This window comes from Cydia amplana, chromosome 26 (genome assembly GCF_948474715.1).
Source record: "Cydia amplana chromosome 26, ilCydAmpl1.1, whole genome shotgun sequence".
In the NCBI taxonomy this organism is placed as follows: Eukaryota; Metazoa; Arthropoda; class Insecta; order Lepidoptera; family Tortricidae; genus Cydia; species Cydia amplana.
The window spans coordinates 5,680,119-5,700,032 of NC_086094.1; the positions used below are offsets into that span (position 1 = coordinate 5,680,119).

A 19,914-nucleotide genomic window follows, 5' to 3' on the forward strand; every position below is an offset into this window, starting at 1 on the left:
GAGGTCGTCCCAGACCGCGCTCGCCCGAGCCAAGGCCGAGGCTCTGAGCGGCACCAGGAGACCAGCTGGTGCTCGCAGCCAGGATCCTCAAGAAACTCTGTTGGTGTAGGGACCTGTGACCTTACCGTTAGCATGATAGCCGACGAGCACTACGTCGCTCAGCCCCAAGCTCTCCCCGCTGAGGTCGTCCCAGACCGCGCTCGCCCGAGCCAAGGCCGAGGCTCTGAGCGGCACCAGGAGACCGGCTGGCGCTCGCAGCCAGGGGTCCTCAAGCCAGTTGCGGAGGGTGTCTCGGGGAGTGACGGCTTCTGGGGGAGAGGAGTCGAAGACTGGCCGGTCATGGGGCTGAGGTTCCGCTGAAAAGAGAGAGAATATTAGAATCTGATGTGGTTTTTGATCAAGATTAGGAATCATGTTTTGTTTAGGGTATTGATCACTTGTTCGTATTGTCATCGGGTCAGGATCTGATGGCGGGATTCTGGAGAACGATTTATGGGGAGAAACTTTTGGAATATTAAAGACACACCTTTAGTTAATTTGTTTTCTTTTAGAGGATTCTAAAAACTCTCGGTGAAAACCATTTGATGAAGTGAGATAGGTTGAAAGATAATCCTAATAAAGTAAACAACGATAGGTAGGGTAATTCGCCAGTAACTGGCCACCTGTTAGTAACTGGCCACCCTAAACTAAAAATGATTTTATTCACCAATAAACAGAATTCATTTTAGTATAAGGTGGCTAGTTATCGAAGGCTGCTTATACTAAAAATGAATTATGTTTATATAGGTGAATAGAAACATTTTTAGTTTAGGGTGGCCAGTTACTAACAGGTGGCCAGTTACTGGCGAATTACCCTATATGAAGTTCGGAAGTATACGAACTTTTCATTATAGCAGATTTCTCCCATTTGGTTAAATCAACTCTAATTGATCTAATATGTTGATTAACATAAACTTACGACTAGCAGTCTCAGTGAGCTTAGGGCTTCGTTGGTTGGTCTCCCCCCCATCGAACTCCGCTATCCTGGGGGACATTCCCTCCATGCTCTCCGTGGCTCTGGTGGGGGGTGAGGTAGTGGTTTCTATCTGAAAATAAGCGTGATGAATAGTCTAAAAACACAAATTACAAAAGATAAAACAAGTAGTTACAGTTTCTACAGTCTTATTTCTAACCCCCGAAGCAAAAAGAGGGGTGTTATATGTTTGACGCCAATGTTTGTCTGTCTGTGGCATCGTAGCTCTCCAACGGATGGACCGATTTTGATGCGGTTATTTTTATGTGAAAGCGAGTTTCCTTGCGATGGTGCTTAGCCATGTTTGATAAAAATCGATCCAGCAGTTTGAAGAGTATCAGCTCTTTTCCAAAATGATGTTATGCATTTTTGGCATTAAATGGATTTTTGGCGTATAGCGTAGGGGGTATTTAAAATTAGTTTAGCATAGACAAAACTCCAAGTGCATATTAAACATAACAACGATAAAAAATATAAATAACGATGGGCCTTCTTTGGAGTGGGTGGACATTAATATAACATTTTTTGTACGTTTTACCATAAGGATTACTTAGTTAAAGACTCAGCTTATAGGCGCCCACTCTGTATACAACATACTTGTGCCTGTCCTATCCATTGACTATATCTATCAATGTTATTACACATAGACCAAAACATTTACTATCTCACCTTAACAATGTTACTGCCATTATAAATATCCTCCGGTACGGCCGTCCTGACTACACCATTGTCCTCGGTCGTACTTTCCACCGTCGTATCCATTCTTAAATCATTAAAAGTAACTATATACGACGCGTCTGTTGTCGCGTATTCTGTAGTAGTATACTCTTCTAATTCAGATTTATCTTCTATTTCTATCTCTTTTTCTAGATTTTCTTTCTCTTCGCCGCTGCCTCTTAGTAGATCACTGTCGTCGATGGAGAGTTTTAAGACGTCATTGTCACAAAGGTTGTTTGTTATTAATGAGGTTAACACTAAGATCACTAGTTTAGTCCTTAACGCCATTTTGGGTCACTGTCGCATTGCCGCTGGTTCTGAAAAGAAAGTTATAATTAGTTACAAACAATAAACTTATTGACCGAGCGAGCGCGAAGCGCCACAAAAGCGTTTCCGTTAGTGTAAGGTCTGAGTGGACGCTCGAGTTGGGCGTGCAGCAGGGCGGGGCGTGCGGCGTGCATGTTAAACAAATGCAAACGTATAGTAGCGGCCTTAGTGCACGCTGTTCAAATCACTTGTGAGCCCGACGCCACGCTGCACGCCCCGCCGAACGCTCCGCTTCGAGCGTCCACTCAGGCTTTACACTTACAGTACAGCTTGGGAAAATAGTACATTACTGCAGACGCCGGGAAAGAAGGGCTTGCCGGGTGAGTAGGTATAGCCGGCCGACCGTAGGGAGGCCGGATAGTGATACGAAGCCGGCAAGACCTTTTCACGGCTAGGCATGTATAGTGCTTTTCTCAAACATGCAATGAAATAAAAAAATACACCACTAAAAAAAACAAATTTATAATCTTTATAATAAAAATCCAACTTCACAACAAAAGTTTTTTAATTTTCCTTCCAATCCCACCATAATTGTTTTTTTTACGGAAGTCGTCCGTATTTCGCGTGTGTAGTGTTCGAATAGACCTTATTAGGGCCATTATACACAATCTGATAATAAGAATCTCAATTTCTATAAATAAAATAAATGCAGAGGATTTTAAATATTGTCTATGGTCTCTGGTGACTTACGTATAGACAAAATTTTAAATTTATTCATCAACACATTGAATCATACAGATTCGTATTCTTAATATCAGTACGTTCGTGTATAACAGGCGTTAACACGGATATTTTGGTCCGATAACCATTCATTCACTAAAAATAAAAAAAAAAAAAAAAATTCGGCTGTTTAGCCTGTTCATGGACACAGACCCCATGTTTACATTAGAATTAAAAAAAAAATTACTTCCCGGCCTAGGCCTTCAATTTTGTATGAAATTCCTTTACAGTTCTCTGGAGTTGCTCCGCCCTAAACGTGATACTTCGAAGCCTGATATAACGCCCGGAGCGACGACATTTCATTGCATGTTTGAGAAAAATGCTTTCGTATGTCTGTTCGGATGTTTTCCGCCTTCAGGGCTCTGCGAAAATCGAAGTTCGCAAATTGGGGGCATCTTTGTCTGTCACTTATTACGCCTTCATTGGAGTAAAAGAGAAAGATCCCCGCAATGTGCGAATTTCAGTTTTCGCGGTAGGCCAGCAGATATGCGACCTGTCGAGAAGAACTGCTTTTCTTCAAAGAGGTGTGTTATATTATATGTCTGTCTGTGTCTCTGTTTGTCAACATATAAAAGCATTTTTGCCAAAAGGACGCTTCGCTTGCGCTTCGTGCTCGCTAGGTCAATAAAAAAAATTCATAATGTTATTATTTAAATAAAATATTCCATAATCAATTCGATTGATCGAAGTATAACGTTTACATATACATATTATATACAGAAGCGCATTAAAACATGTATATTTGCAGTTATAATTAATTACATTGGGCTAGCCGAGATTGGTTTTTGCATAACCGGTTTTTAGGGTTCCGTACCCAAAGGGTAAAAACGGGACCTTATTACTAAGACTCCGCTGTCCGTCCGTCCGTCCGTCCGTCCGTCCGTCTGTCACCAGGCTGTATCTCACGAACCGTGATAGCTAGACAGTTGAAATTTTCACAGATGATGTATTTCTGTTGCCGCTATAACAACAAATACTAAAAACAGAATTAAATAAAGATTTAAGTGGGGCTCCCATACAACAAACGTGATTTTTGACCGAAGTTAAGCAACGTCGGGCGGGGTCAGTACTTGGATGGGTGACCGTTTTTTGCTTGTTTTTTTTGCTTGTTTTGCTCTATTTTTTGTTGATGACGCGGAGCCCTCGGTGCGCGAGTCCGACTCGCACTTGGCCGGTTTTTTAATCGTACATGTTATGTAAGTTATGTCATTGATTTATCGTCGTGTCAAGATATACATAGCTATCATGTAGTCAATAGTGTATAGATAACGGAAACATAGTTCACATAATGAAATTAATGAAATAAGTTGAATTAAATTAATTAATAGACCCGTCTGCGGTTAGGCTTCGCAACCAAATTTAATATAATTTAATATGTGACTCCCATAACTGAGAAGAATCTACGGACATCTCATATCTTTGATATCTTATACCTTTAAACGAGCAAATCTTGTACATATATTTATTTATTTATATGTACATATATTTCGGGGATCTCGGGAACGGCTCTAACGATTTCGATGAAATTTGCTATATGGGGGTATTCGGGAGCGAAAAATCGATGTAGCTAGGTTTTATCTCTGGGAAAACGCGAATTTTTGAGTATTTATATGTTTTCCGAGCAAAGCTTCGTCTCCCAGATACCTATTACGTTGTAATCCGCCAAACTGTGTAAAGGGGCCACTGATGATCAGTATGGCACTGACATAAACGCCATCGAGAACGTAATTTACTTTCTATGCATCTCGCTCGTACTCCTATATTAGTACGAGCGAGATGTATAGAAAGTAAATACGTTCTCAATAGCGTATATGTCAGTTTTGACACTGTCAGTGACTCATGGTACGGGCTAAGTCCGCCGGACGATATCGGCCTGTCAGTTAAACGCAAAAGGTGACAGCTCCGAACAACTGACAGGCCGATATCGTCTGGCGGACTGATCATCATTGGACCCCTATCGTAATTCCATCACACCAGAGCCCATTTTCGGAATTACCCGAAAAAATTGGCAACTTACCTAAATCATAATAATGTATCTTAAAAAAATACTTTTCATTTCTCATGGTGCGAAAGAGGGTCATTGTCATTGTCAGGGTCATTCTGCATTAGAACATTTAACTCTCCGAGAACGATTTTTTAAAGATAAACAATGGAAATTTGGTTTTAAATGGATTTGTTATACAATTTCCAGTCTGTTTTTTAACTCCCCATTCCATAAATACGATTCTTTTACCTAAATTGTTACTTAATTGAAAGTACCTTCGAGAAACAGTATAAAAATGTATACTCAGTCATGTTTTTTAAAATCACATGCATTTTACTTTCCTCGTATTCGAAATGAAAAGTAGAGTGTTTAACTCGGGTGAAAGGAATCATTTCAGCCTCGGACTATTGGCGCTCTCACACCTCGACAGACATGAGTGCCTTTCACCCCTTGGTTAACAATCTACTATTGTGTTATTCTTCTTCTTCTTGTTAGGGGCTATATAAGGCTCCAAAGCCTATGTATCACTGCGACCATCGCTGATCTATTGTGATCGCCACCTACTACACTACAACTATTGTGTTATACATGAAATTCTATTTATTTTCCCTTTTTCTGTTATTAAATTCTGTTCCACTCTCAGATATGAGCAATTGAAAATACTGAAATAGTTAAGGGGACGGTATATGACGTTTTCGATTTAGACCTCACTTTGTGCAATCAATTTGTTCAATGAATGATTAATAACTGCATTAAATTATACGTAAATCTGTTCACGAAGAAGCCGTGTACCGGCTCTTCACGCCATATTTTTTTTTATTTCCTGTAATTCTCTACAAATCGACACTAAAAGTGTCCAAAAATCAAAATATGGAGTTCCGTTTGAGCAAGACGCATTACAGTTTTGTCTTTGACAGTAATTGAGTTGTTGTGGGATTTTGAAGGCTAGATAACTAAACTACCAGATTATTATCTACTTATATTTTTACTCACAAATACAACACAGAAATTCAATCCCAAATGTAAACTTTCGTATAATTTCCATACATTGACGACATCACTCAAAACTCTTCTTCGAGTCAGATGGCCGTTGGCCTTGCATCGAAGCAGACGTGTACGTCGTCATAGCTCGTTTTTGACATTAATAAAGACATTTCATCATATACGCATACGAAAATGTATACCAGTAGATAAATTGTATTTCATAAAATAGGGTAAATAAACATAATCACGTCGAGCTCCAGTCAAATTTTAAATGTGAGTTGTTGTTATTTACGGGTCGTAACGGTCGAAAACAGCAGTAAATTATCCTAAAACAATACGATTACAATCGAATTTAAGTAACTTGTTCCTTCAAAACCCGCTTAAAATGAAAAAAGTTTAAAGACTCGTTTTACTGATTGGGATTGATTTTCATTATACTGGTATCAATTTTTCGTCAGTATAAAAATGTATATGACTTCTGTACGTCAATGACTTTTGATGTCAATTAATTGTAATCTTGTATTTATGTTAGAGAATATTATATGTTCATTTAAATATTACTCATCTATTAATACGAAGCGTAATTCGTTTAATACCTAAAGACTTGCAGTGTCTACCAGGGATGTTGCGAACATCCGCATCCGCATCCGCAACCGCGGAACATCCGCATTATTTTTAACATCCGCATCCGCATCCGCATAAAATCGATGCGGAGCTTATGCGGATGCGGATGTCGAACAAGTCGGTACAGGAACGTCTTAGCGGCGGCGTAAGTGCTAGGTAATTTCGTCATTACCTATAACCAGGGGTCGGACAAAAAGTGCGGATGACGTCAAACCACTTATAGGATGATTTCAAATAGTATTTTTGATTTTCATAAACAATTGTCACTTATCATTTATCAACCTCTTTATTAAACGATATCGCCACTTGAAATGAGTAAGTACGTTTTTGACTGACACATTGTCAATCAGATGAACAATAAATTGACTTCGTTATTGTTTAGCTATTGTATCTTCATGATTATATTTAGCTAAAATTTAGCTATAAAAGTGTAATAACATCAAATTCTTTTTTTATTTTTACTAATCTTACCTACTGTTCCCACTTTTGACTATTAAACCTATTTATCTGAGGATCCCACAGACTTGTTCTAAGTGTTCTAACTAATTTCAAATAATTATACCTTATGGTAACAAGTTTCGTGAAATTTATTTTATTCACTACATCACCCTACCACCTGTATTATTAATTCCATGGATTTATTTACGATTATTTTGTTACTTCATTAATACTACTTTGTTACTACATGTCACCCGGAAGTTTAAATACAAACTCAAACTGTGTGCAAGATTACGTCATTTTTACGTCATCCGCACTTTTTGTCCGACCCCTGCCTATAACGAAATCGTCTAGATCCAGAAAAGTCGGCGAAGTTACTGTTTATTAAATATAACGCACCTATATTCTTGCTCAAATACTAAAAGTTTGGTTTTTTTTAATAAAAAAATACTAAAAATGTAATATTTGACGTTTTATAAGTACCTAATCTTGACATCCGCATCCGCATCCGCATCCGCGGATGTGAGCCTTTAAAAATCCGCATCCGCATCCGCATCCGCGGATGTCAAAAAATCTGCATCCGCAACATCCCTGGTGTCTACACCTACTTTGTTGACGTTCGTTCCGTCTATGTATGCGATTACGTAACGTGCTGTTCTGATAATCTTCAAGAATCAAGATAATTAATAACGGCAAGACCAGCATTCAGTACCAGCGAGTTTTGCGGATTTGCAGACCGAGATGAAGCTTACAGGCCAATATCGCTGCGGCCTGGCCTGCTTATTGTTATGTGTATAAATCGAATGTTATGTTAATTTACTATAAAAAACAATGTTTTATTTCAATTACATTCTGTGCGTAGAGGTATGTATGTTTCGGTGATTATAAGAATTATGTCCACACAATAATCGTGCAAAGCAGAGACTGCATTATTTCTTTACGGTATAAGCGGTAAGGAAAAACTCATTGGTATCCTGGCTCGTACCAATGAGTTTTTCGGAACTTATGTACAAAATATCATTTGATATTTACTACTAGCTTTTCGGTGAAGGAGGAAACATCGTGAGGAAACCTGCATACTCGTAGTGCATACATTTGCGAAGAAATTCAAAGCTGTGTGTGAAGTCCCCAATCCGCATTGGGCTAGCGTTGAGATTATTGTCTATACAGGGTGGTCCAAACCGTGACGTCCAAAAATCGTGGGCTATCATAATGTACCCCATATGTATGTTAGCCGATTTTTCGTACTTTTCAAGTTATGATTTTTTAAGCTTTTAACTTTTCCTATGTAGGTAATATTCTCCGACCGTCCTTAGTCTGGGACCGGTCTGAAAACCAGCGCCGGGCACCTAGGCCCGGCACACGCTGAGACTGGAACCCTTTGCCTAATACAAAGATCGTCTCACTTTTGTTTTGTATATAATAACAACTGTTTTATTTTATTATGTAAGTAATTCTAACTCTATTTTATGTTCATGTATGTGGCAATAAACAATTCTTATTCTTATTCTATTCTTATTCTTATTCCTATGAAATTCCGGGGTTCCCATACAGAGTGGCTGAAAAATAACTGCATTCCGTTGCCAGGGAGGTGTTGGGATTATACTGAGCAACTTTTATTATGGGACCAACCCCGAAATCGCGAAAAAAAATTTGCTTTTTATACATTTTGGCTAGTCCATTTTCTATGGAAGGGTAATTTTTTTTCGCGGTTTCGGGGTTGGCCCCATTGTAAAAGTTGCTCAGTATAATCCCAAAACCTCCCTGGCAACGGAAATGCAGTTATTTTTTAGCCACTCTGTATGGGAACCCCGGAATTTCATATGAAAAGTTAAAAGTAAAAAAAAATCATAACTCGATAACTACGAAAAATCGGCTAACATACATGGGGTATATTCTGATAGCCCACGACGTGAGGAATCTAAAAAAAAATTTTTGGACGTCAAGGTTTGGACCACCCTGTATATAGGCTGAATTATTATTATTATTTATAGGCGGTACGGTACCGTTATTATTTATCAATACCGCTTCGTTTTGAAGGTACTATACCTGTTGAGATATAAAGTACGGTACCGGTATAAAATTGCAGCAGGTACAACAATTTTTTATAGGTGTACAGTCAGCTGCAGAGAAAAGGTACCACCCCTGCATACAATCTTCTATGCAGGGGTGACCTGCAGCTGACTGTACCTAAACCATCACTGACCGAGCGTAGGCGAAGGTCTCCGTTTCAGCTTGGGCAAAAATACTTTCGTTTGTTCGAATGTTCTCCTTTGCATATCACATTTCTCAAATATCTCGAGAAAATTTGTAAGCAGGTTCGGTAGTTGGATATAATTACTCGGTTTCTTTTTTTTTTATAAGTTCTAATAGGCAGAGATTGTCATAAAGGACTTAAGCGACAGTAGGGTCTGTGGTACTTAAGACCATTGTGATTATTCGTAGTGTCCGACCGAAGATTCGGTTTCGGTTTCGACCAGTTTCGGCCATAAAATCATGTTTCGGCCGTAGTTTCGGTTTCGGCCAAAAAACGGCCGAATCTTTCGGCCTGGCCGAAACATACGAAATAGTACTTCGTATTATGAAACTAAACTATGTGACAAAGACCAAAAGTTGGGGAGCAAGTAGGACAACAATATTTATATATACAGAAATTTGTGTTTCGGTCGGACACTAATTATTAGGTACTTACTGATTACGCTGCGCCGCGTGGAACGTGAGGTGCGTTGGGGTAAGTACATACAAATCATTCAAGAAAAATATCCCTTTTAAGATCACTCGTGTGTCTGCCCCTAATAGACTAATTCAATTGAAATTTGGTACACATTTTTCACATATGACAAAGAGTCGGTGATCCAAAGATGGACTAGTAACGTAAATAAATAAACTTTTAACTGTGCGGCCATTTTTTTGTATCGTGTGATATATCAGATATTAAATTGTAAGATATTTACTAATAATAAGCATTGGTCACGTAAATTATTTTTAGTCTTTTTTTGCAAGTATGAATGATATAGAACATTATTTCAATTATTTTTAAAATTAAGCCTATCCAAAGGCGACTTGGAAGATGTGTCATGGGGATCTAGATATGAGCGCCGCGCCGGCGCGCCGCCGCCGCCGACAAAATTTTCGCGCCGCCGCCGCCGACGCTGCGCTATCGGCGTGGCATCGGCGTGACCTTGGTAGTTACTACTACTTTCGGAATCAGATAATATATTTTTAATCGAGTTTAGATCATTAACGGGCCACTTCGAATAGTTTATAGGCATTCAAAAGGTATTTTAGGCCCATATAATTAAAAAATATCGAAGGCAAATGCAAACTTATCTGTCTAGTAACCGCGCTACTAGTCTTGGGGAAACGAAATTATTTCAATTTTAACATCAATATGCTTGTAATAAACATACTGATTTCCTTCCATTTTTATTGTGGAACGTTCCACATTACAATTTATAGATTGTATATTATACACTAGACATAAATATGTCAATCACAATGAAAAAATTAACTGTGATCAACTCTGGCTAACGCGAGACTCGAACGTCTCGAACCCACATCTTTGGATTACCGATCCAATGCATAACTAATTTTGCCAGCTAACCACCCGTCATTTACCGCGAATTTAACCATTGCAAGCATGGTTAAACGTCTTTAAAAGGTATTAAATGGGGTTAATTTTGAGATATTAAGCGTTTCCACGTCCAAATGTCCAGCCGTTGGCTTCGCACGGAAGGGCGTCGGAATCGGGTCTCAATTAAACTTGGCCACTGTTCAAATTTCAAGCTTTGCTCTCTCGCAGCTCAATCTTTGGCCTTGCATCGCTCGTATGGAATTAAGCCGCTATCTGAACCTGCAAGTTTTTGGCCCGGTTTGGAGCTCAACTTTCGGCCTGTTTTAAAACGCTTGAGCATTGGTGCTTATCCGATCTTAGCTCCATTGTAGCTCGGCCTTTGGCGTCGCACGAATGCGCCCGCAGGAAAGCTCCAGGTCTTTAACACTATGGCTTCAGTCTTTATCGGCCTGCGCCCTCACTCTGCTCTCTTGCAGCTCGGCCTCGCAAAGAAGCGCGCCGCAATCGGCGCTCCAGGCGTTCGGCCGTCAGCCAAGCTTACACTTGGCGTTCGATTCTTAGCTGTATGCTTACCTGCAGCTCATCCTCTGGCCTCGCATTGGGAGGCGTCGAAATCAAGTCTTCAGTGTTACATGGAGCTCGGGGTTAGGCCTCACTTTTTGACATAAATCGGTTTTGTTGAATCGATATTGGTTAATAACGGAGCTCGATTTTCTTTGGACTGTCGACAAGACGTTTCCCTGATACAGTCAATCCGCAATTTTTAACTTATAGAAAAGATAAGGGCCTCGTTAAGATCTTCTGGCCAGAGCCTCGCCAAGATTAAGACCGCCTCCGCATCCACAGTTTATACGATATCAATTTTTTTCGTACCATTATTCAATAAATTATCCTTGAAAATAAAAAATGCATTTATTTCATAACTTTCTTACAGCAAAAACATGTTTTTTCGGTAAAATTTTGGTTTGAATTCTTTTTTCATTAATCGAAGGTGTTTCAAGGCCACGCCGCCGATTCGCCGCCGCCGCCGACCAATTTTGACCGGCGCGCCGCCGCCGGCTATATGCCTATCGGCGCTCATATCTATGGGGATCTATATTCGTTGGGTGAAAAACAAGTTTTTTTGTCTAATTATCGTTTAAAACACAATCGATCGGCAATAACGCGGGCACATAAAACAAAAAACTTCTTTTTTCACTCATAAAACTCCTTAAACCTAATAAGAGCTAAACAAAAACAAGTGCGAGTCGGACTCGCATTCTAAGGGTTCCGTATATTAAGTCCGTCTCACGCTTGACTGCACATTTCTTATAGATTTTCCTGACATATATAGGTAAAGAACTACTTTGTGTATTTTTTTCAAAATTTTAGATCCAGTTGTTTCGGAGAAAGTGGGCGGAGAATGATCATTTTTTGCCTATTTTCATGAATAACTGCTGAACTATTAATCCTAAAATTATAAAAAATATATATCTTTGAGATTCTTACAATGAGCTCTTTTATTTGATATGTAACACTATATAGTTTAAAAAACATATTTTTTAATTTTTTCATTTACCCCCCCCCCCCCCCCAAAAAATGGCTACCGTATTTCAAATTCTCTAAAATACATTTTATTTACGTTACACGTCCATCTTTGGGTCACAAATTTACATTTGTGTGCCAAATTTACATATGTGTGCCAAATTTCAACTGAATTGGTCCAGTAGTTTCGGAGAAAATAGACTGTGACCGACGGACGGACAGACAGACAGACGCACGAAGAATTATATGTATATGCACTTATCCCAACGCACCTCTCGTTCTACGCTGCGCGGGGTTCATTGCCGCTCCTACCGCCGTAAGTGTAAGTACAACTACATCATCAAGGCTACGATCGAAGATAATCAGTTCAGCACTGAAATAATAGCGGTGGAATGCCAGTATAATATTTAATTATTTATTTTAATTTTATAAATTTAATAGCAAAATAAATAGCGAATATACGATACTCGTACAAGTAAATCTGTAAAGATCTTAGGGGTACATCAGCCGACATATATTATTAAATTTTATTTTGTCGGCCTTAATTAAATTTCCACCCTGCCGAAACTTTATTTATTTAAATTTTTAATTGAATTGATTTTTCGCCTTATGAATAACCGTATAGAGTAGTAAATAACATTTTACATCTGACTTAATGACATCTGGGTTTATTCGGTTTAACTTTACAAAACGCGTATCTCGACAAAGCTATAATATGCAGAAAATAGTTAACAATCAAATGAATTAAATTAGAATTTAAATACGTCACGTGTGACATGAACAGACAAGGAGAGCAAGATTTAATGTATTGTTTCTCTTTCTTCTTTCAATGGAACGTTTTTACAGTTTCTGTTCCTCAAAAGAGGTCAGTGGTTAACACTAAACTCAAAACGCTATCTTAAAAAAACTTGATGGGTCAATGACCTGTCCCAGTAAAGTGAGGTAGTGTGCGTGAAGTGCGCTTGTGTGTGAAATGGGGTAAATTGACAGAATCTGAAAATTTACCCACCTCTACCGTCACCTTAAGTGTATTCGGTTCTTGAAACTATTTATTTAGAGATTTTAAAGCCACCCACACAAAACAAACATTTGTGGAACGCAAAAAACTACCACACGAAGAAAAGTATAAAAGCAAAAAATCAAGAATGTCTGATCATCACGGCTCGCACGTGCCTAATTAAGGTCTGTGGACCTCAGAAAATATACCATTATTGGGTCCCGTATACATAGGGACCTTTTAAAACCTGCATAAATACAATAACGGTATAGTTTTAGTATAAAACACCTAGTGATATAGCCGAAGGATCTGACGAGCAATTTTTAAACAGAAGTATATTTTAACTAGCTGTTGCCCGCGACTTCGTACGCGTGGAGTAGTATATTGGTGGTTATATATTATACATTAGCTTAGAATATTATGCAGCAAAAGATAGCAGTAGGGACGGTTAATAATTTTTTCATTATTATACAATGCATGAGATTTTTATTTCACAACCTGGCTAAGAAGTTTCTATAAACTGAATAAATTTTTTCTCGATATAATCCCTCTCACTCTCAAAACCCTTAGAAGATTTTTAAGTCCACTATTTAATAAAACCTACTACCTAATTATCTATTTACGAAGTTTGAAGTTCCTAGCTTTAAATAAAATCCCATCAAAAACATTACATGTAAAAAGGTGCAAGTCTCGCAACGCTTTTACTACAAAAAAGTTTTGAGATGTAATGTGAAACCAAGTCGGTTATTTTAATCAGTGCCAGGGGGTGTTAAAACCGTATCAATAAGATATCTTTAATTTGTAATACGTATTCGCAATTCGTATTTCGCAACATCCCTGATTCTAAGTGCGGGACTTCTATTCTAAGTCCCGCACTCAAAAAAATGTTTGACCTCCATACAAATTTTCAACCCTGCCCAACCCTTTCAATGCCTGTCCCGAGGTAGCCTAGCAATTTCTGCTGCTCACTGTAGAAGCTAATATAATATAAATAAGTATGTTATTGTTTACGGACCCCCAAAAACCGTGAGGTCCCAAAAAACTGGCTCTACATTCTGACATAATAGGCGGTGAGTCATCTCAATAATGAGCGGAGGAGCCAAACCGCATTGCACTTGCGTGTTTCGACAGGAGCATTTCAATGGCGATGTTTTGTTTAAAAAAAAACAACGGGTTGCACTCCGGGAGTGCCGACCGAAGTGAAAACTCAATGACATCTTACGTCTTACAGTCACGTGATCGTCTTACGCTGTCTCGACTGTCTCGAGTTTAACATTTTTTCCCCACCTCAAAAGGTGCACAGCGCCGCTAAAGAAGTTTTCACTTCAAAAATAAAAGTATTTTATGTGAAATCGACATGTCCTTAATAAATGGGTGGATCATCTATTTCTTGTTGTTATTCTGTCCGGTCAGCCAAGAGACAATAGTAGCATAGTTTGTTAGAAGACATTGTCCACCTTCTGACACGCTTGGTAGACGACCCTCAATGGAAAGGGTTTATAAGTATCACAAAAAAGCGTGTCTGGTGAATTTAAATGCCTAAAAAACAGGTTTTATAGAGTGACACAGGAGAACGTAACCATGGCAACGAGTGACAAGAAAAAGTAAATTCACCCAAATAATAATACAATTCGCTATTTGTGGGACCCATCTTGTGGGGACGAGTCACCGACTGGCGGAAATAAAATTGAATACAGGTTTTATTTGCCATGCGTCCGGTTTTACCCCAGTATGTATTTAACTAGTCCATCGCTTTCATTCACTATAGCCTAGTTCAATATTTCCCAAACTAATATGGGTCGTAACTGATTGATAGGTCGCGGGCGAATATTGAGTGGGCACTGAAATCCTGGGGAATCTGAGTGTTACCAATAATATTTTATGCCCTTTTTAAAACGGCCAAGAGGTGGGTCCCAAATTTGATTTTTTTTGTTAGGTGGGTCGGAGCTCGGAGCCCAGTCAACATGGGGAACCGCTGGCCTAGTTAATTTTAAATTCCATTAGGTAACTCTCAATAGACATATTACACTCTCTCATTACATTTGTTCCTGAGCCTTATTGGGTGTTTTCTATGTATTTGTATATTATATATATCGTTGTCTGAGTACCCACAACACAAGCCTTCTTGAGCTTACTGTGGGACTTAGTCAATCTGTGTAAGAATGTCCTATTTATTTATTAATAAGCTTTTATTAGGTCGACCTGTATGTAACTATGTAATGGAATCTTGCAAGTTAAATTTGATCCACTTCCCGGTTTCCGATTTGAGCTGAAATTTTGCATACACATGTAAGTCGGGTGACAATGCAATATTATGGCACCATCGAGCTGATCTGATGATGGAGACAGGAGGTGGCCATAGGAACTCTGTGATGAAACAACGTAAACTAATTGTGTTAGGGGTTTTTAGAATTGTCTCGATGAATATTAGTTGTCTGTCGTAACAAAAGTACAGTCAGCGATAAAAGCTTGTACCAAAAATGAAATTTTTGCCAAAAACTTATTTTTAGTCCTTAACACAGTGGGCGCTGCCTCCAAAAAGTGGCCTGTATTTCGGACATACGACTTTGCGAACTTTACACATATTCATTGGAGGTACGAACGGCTTGTCCAATTGCATAATTGTACGAAACAAAAACAAAACCTTGACGCCTTTTATTGAACGGCAACGGAGCGATGCGTAAGAGCTTCCGCCATTAATACTTGACCGTTTGAAGGGTTAAGATTTAAATATTACATACCTAAGGAGGTGAATTCGTGAATGCGCCAGATTGCAGGTGTTTGTGGCCCGAACCGAAGGCGAGGGCCATAAATATGCGATCTGGGGCTTTACGAATTACCGCCCATGGTTTGTCTAAATTTTTACGTCTTGCCTTGGCCAGGAAGTGAGATTTTCTCCTAGCGTAGCGGGGAGAAAATCCCACTTACGGGCCTAGAGTGACGTAAAAAACATTACGCTTTTTATGCTCTAGTATACGTTACCTAACTACCTACGACCGGGGTTTTAATTTTATTTTAACCCACGATTTTTGACCCCCACAAACTATGAAAGTTTAATGTGTTATGGTTGGATACAATACTCCTAACGTTAACTGGAAGACCAAAGGGATAAGTTCACATTTGTGCTTAACTTTTCCTATTTGTAATTTACTTTTATAGTGTAGTTTTTCGTACAATAAAGAATTTACTACTACTACGATATTATCCCAAATAGCCAAGCCGGATACAATTAAGTTTTGAAGTTTTTGAACCCCCTACTGGCAGCCACTTTGCTTATTTCACACCCAAACAGACAGGTGTCGACATTCGTCTTTAAATATCCCAGGAATTCCGAATGGGTCCTCCCCCTCATTATGCGGGTCCCTTTTTAGGGGTACCGGTTTTGTATTGATTGTAATGGCATTTAGATGACGACCTGTTTTAATAAGGTTCTTAGACCTTAAACTTTTAGAATCATTTAGCGCTAGTTTAGGGAATCATTTTTAGAACACTTCAATGTTATTATATAACCTACCCATAGATCAAAGTCGCTTTCCTGTCTGTCTGTCTGTCTGTCTGTATGCTTAGATCTTTAAAACTAAGCAACGGATTTTGATGCGGTTTTTTTAATCGATAGAGGGATTCAAGAGGAAGGTTTATGTATAATTTGTTAACCCGTGCAAAGCTGGGGCGAGTCGCTAATACATACGTTAACGAGGACTCTAGTTTACGAATAGCAAAAATATTTACACTCAAACAAATAACAAACTTTTACACTCACACATTCTTAGATTTGATTCACACACTTTTCACTACCTCCTCACAACAACCTTACACATATACAAGTACACACTCCTCTCTTTTTCCTATTCCTATTCTTTTGTTTAATATAATTATAAATTTGATTTCTGGTAACTCGTGATGATCATGACCCCCGCGATACAGGCCATGCCTAGTGCGGGGTTCAATGTAAGGCCTGTGCACACCGGCTGCGTGTGCGTGACGTGCACGTGCGCGTGCAGCATTGTAGTATACAGATCCTTCTGAGAGACGGCACACCGCTTGCGTGACGTGTGCGCGTGCGGCTCCAACATTTTAGCGCACACGCACGCGCACGTCACGCACACGCAAGCCGGTGTGCACAGGCCTTAAATCTTCCTGCTAAACTTCAATTATGAATAAAAATATTGTTATTGTTATTTAATTTTACAAGCACTCATCACCATCATATAGAGAAATAGTGGTAACTCCATACATCAGTTTTCTTGCCAAAACGCGAGTTATTTCGTAGTCGACATCTAGCGTCAAGTAGCGGACATTATCAGTCTGACACGGTCTTATTTGTAAAGCCATAAGAGTTTATTACATATTTTTGCGGCCTTCGAAGGGTAACATATTATTGCAGGTGACTGTACACACAAATGATTGTTTACAAACGTATATGTGACGTTATCTATGAAAAGGGACCTTATTGTCGATGGCGCTTACGCCATTATTAACGATGCTCCGATATAAAGACAATGTCGCGCGACGCTGTGCGGCGTAAGCGCCATCGACAATAAGGTCCCTTTTCATAGATAATGCCCCATATGTATGCCTGTCTGTAGTACGTTAGAACGCACCGACGATCCCGGAACTACGTACGCAGCATACGCGATCGCGTCCTTGGCGCGCGGCGCATCTGAATGCGTGCGCGCAGTTTTGATGACGTTACTAATTCTATTACATTTATATATTTATTAGCGACCCGCCCCGGCGTTGCACGGGTTAACAAATTATACATAAACCTTCCTCTTGAATCACTCTATCTATTAAAAAAAACCGCATCAAAATCCGTTGCGTATATAGTTTTAAAGATCTAAGCATACATGGGATGGTTATTTTGTGTGAGGAATTCGAACTTTTAATATTTATTTATTTTCTTTATTAATAAGTAAATACTTGTTTTAACATGTTAGCTGCTGTGGTCGAAACCGCTAGCAAAATATCGCTACATAGTATAAAACAAAGTCGCTTCCCGCTGTCTGTCTGTCCCTATGTATGCTTAGATCTTTAAAACTACGCAACGGATTTTGATGCGGTCTTTTTAAATAGATAGAGTGATTCAATTACATAACTCAACAACATTTTTTTTATGTGCTGTCAATTTTTTTCCATTGAGTGACTTAATTCTTATGGGCAATATTAATTTGCAATTTTAATCTTTGAGACGGTACAATCAGACAGACCAACACGGCTAAGTCGTTTTTAAATGTAAATTTTTACTGTTTACACATTTTACATTTTAGTCACGCGTGTTTAGGATGAATGGTGGGAACCATTTTAAATTGTTCTGATTAGTACGTGAACGTATTTAAACATACTGTATACGACACGTAACATTCGAAATTGATCTTTAACTTGTTCTACATTAGGTTGGAATTTAAATCCCTTGAATTTATTTTATTTTAGGATCTTTTGGAATTTGGCGTTTAAATTTGATCTTTAATTAAGTGTACATTAGGTCTAAATTCAGTTCTTTTTTGGATGTTTGGAGCTAAAACAACAAACGTGTTTTATGTTAATTATGTTGTTTTAGATCCATATTCTAAGACGCAATCTCTTTTTTTTTTCTTATCGACAAGATTATCTAGAGAATATATTCTTTCTGTGCATAGTGTAACCGGATGTTTTTGCGCATCCTGCAATAATATGATAATAACAAGATTATGTACATATAACTATTTAGATATTCGTTCTCCAAATACGCATAAACGGCTATAAGTCACCTTCCTCGCGTTTGTCCCAGCATTTTTGCCACGGCCGCCTGGGATCCGCTTGGCAACTAATCCCAGTAATTGGCGTGGGCACTAGTTATTACGAAAGCGACTGCCATCTGACTTTCCAACCCAGAGGGTAAACTAGACCCGTATTGGGATTATTCCGGTTTCCTCACGATGTTTTCCTTCACCGAAAAGCGACTGGTAAATATCAAATGATATTTCGTACATAAGTTCCGAAAAACTCATTGGTACGAGCCGGGGTTCGAACCCGCGACCTCCGGATTGCAAGTCGCACGCTCTTACCGCTAGGCCACCAGCGCTTCCACAAACGGCGCATAAACGGCTATAAGTATCCCGATGAAATTTGGTAAAGTCAGGACGCTAAAAACGAAGAATTTCGTACAATAACCCACCTGTTCCTTTCTCTATCGCACGCGCATTATTATATGGCTGTATAGTTTGTAGCTTTCTAATAGACCCCGACGGCTAATCCTATTGTTAAGTAAAACCGCTCGTGCCACGTGCCACAACCACCTGCATAAAAATCGCTCGTTCACTTTACCCGGGTAATTGAATTACAACTCCTATGGAAATTGCAATAAGATTCAAAATGGACTAAAGGATAAATATTTTGTTACGACGTGTGTGGTCAGTACTTCCGTTACTGAGTGCCGGCGAGTCGAACGCTACAGAACCAGTCTAAAATGTGTCATCGAGATGCGTAACAAAGGCGCGTTATCGGAGAGCGCACCTACACTGGTTTTATGAGGGTTGGACTAGCCCGCGCTCAGGGTGCCAAATAGAATAATGAAGACCCTTTTTTGCAGGTAAGTAGCACGTGCGGTTTTACTGAACAATAGACAATAGGATAAGCCTTCGGGCTCTACTAGAAAGCTACAAACTATACCGCTCGCACAGTGTCATTGACCGCCGGCATCATGGGAGGAATAGCAATTCAGGGCTATAACCGCGCAAATCGAAGTTCGCAAATTGCGGGCATTTTTCTCTGTCACTCTAATTACGCCTTCATTGGAGTAAAAGAGAAAGATCCCCGCAATTTGCGAAATTCGGTTTTCGAAGTAGCCCCTCAATCAGATTAGGTATATCCTAGACTGCGGCATAGGAGAATTTTCATCTCAAAATTCACTCAATACATTATTGTATTATTTATGTATTTGGTCTACGACTACAATGGTTGAATTAAGATTTCGTATACCAATCTATAATTGCGTACTTTTGCTCCCAACTCAACTGTAATATTCATTTCGATAC

The 19,914-nt window shown here is 39.1% G+C and overlaps 2 protein-coding genes across 2 annotated transcripts in view; one reads left to right on the forward strand and one right to left on the reverse strand.

Moving 5' to 3' along the window:
- LOC134660076 (uncharacterized) overlaps window positions 1-19,914 on the forward strand; it is a 76,696-nt gene that overhangs the window by 32,035 nt on the left and 24,747 nt on the right. The gene's annotated exons all lie outside the window — the stretch shown is intronic.
- Window positions 1-19,914, reverse strand: part of LOC134660228 (uncharacterized) — a 54,780-nt gene that overhangs the window by 28,929 nt on the left and 5,937 nt on the right. Inside the window, exons 2-4 of the mRNA XM_063515967.1 lie at window positions 1,682-2,046; window positions 959-1,085; window positions 126-356 (exon numbers count right to left, since the gene is read on the reverse strand). Coding sequence (XP_063372037.1) covers window positions 126-356; window positions 959-1,085; window positions 1,682-2,017 — 694 coding nt within the window. The 5' untranslated portion in view covers window positions 2,018-2,046. The remainder of the gene's footprint in view (window positions 1-125; window positions 357-958; window positions 1,086-1,681; window positions 2,047-19,914) is intronic.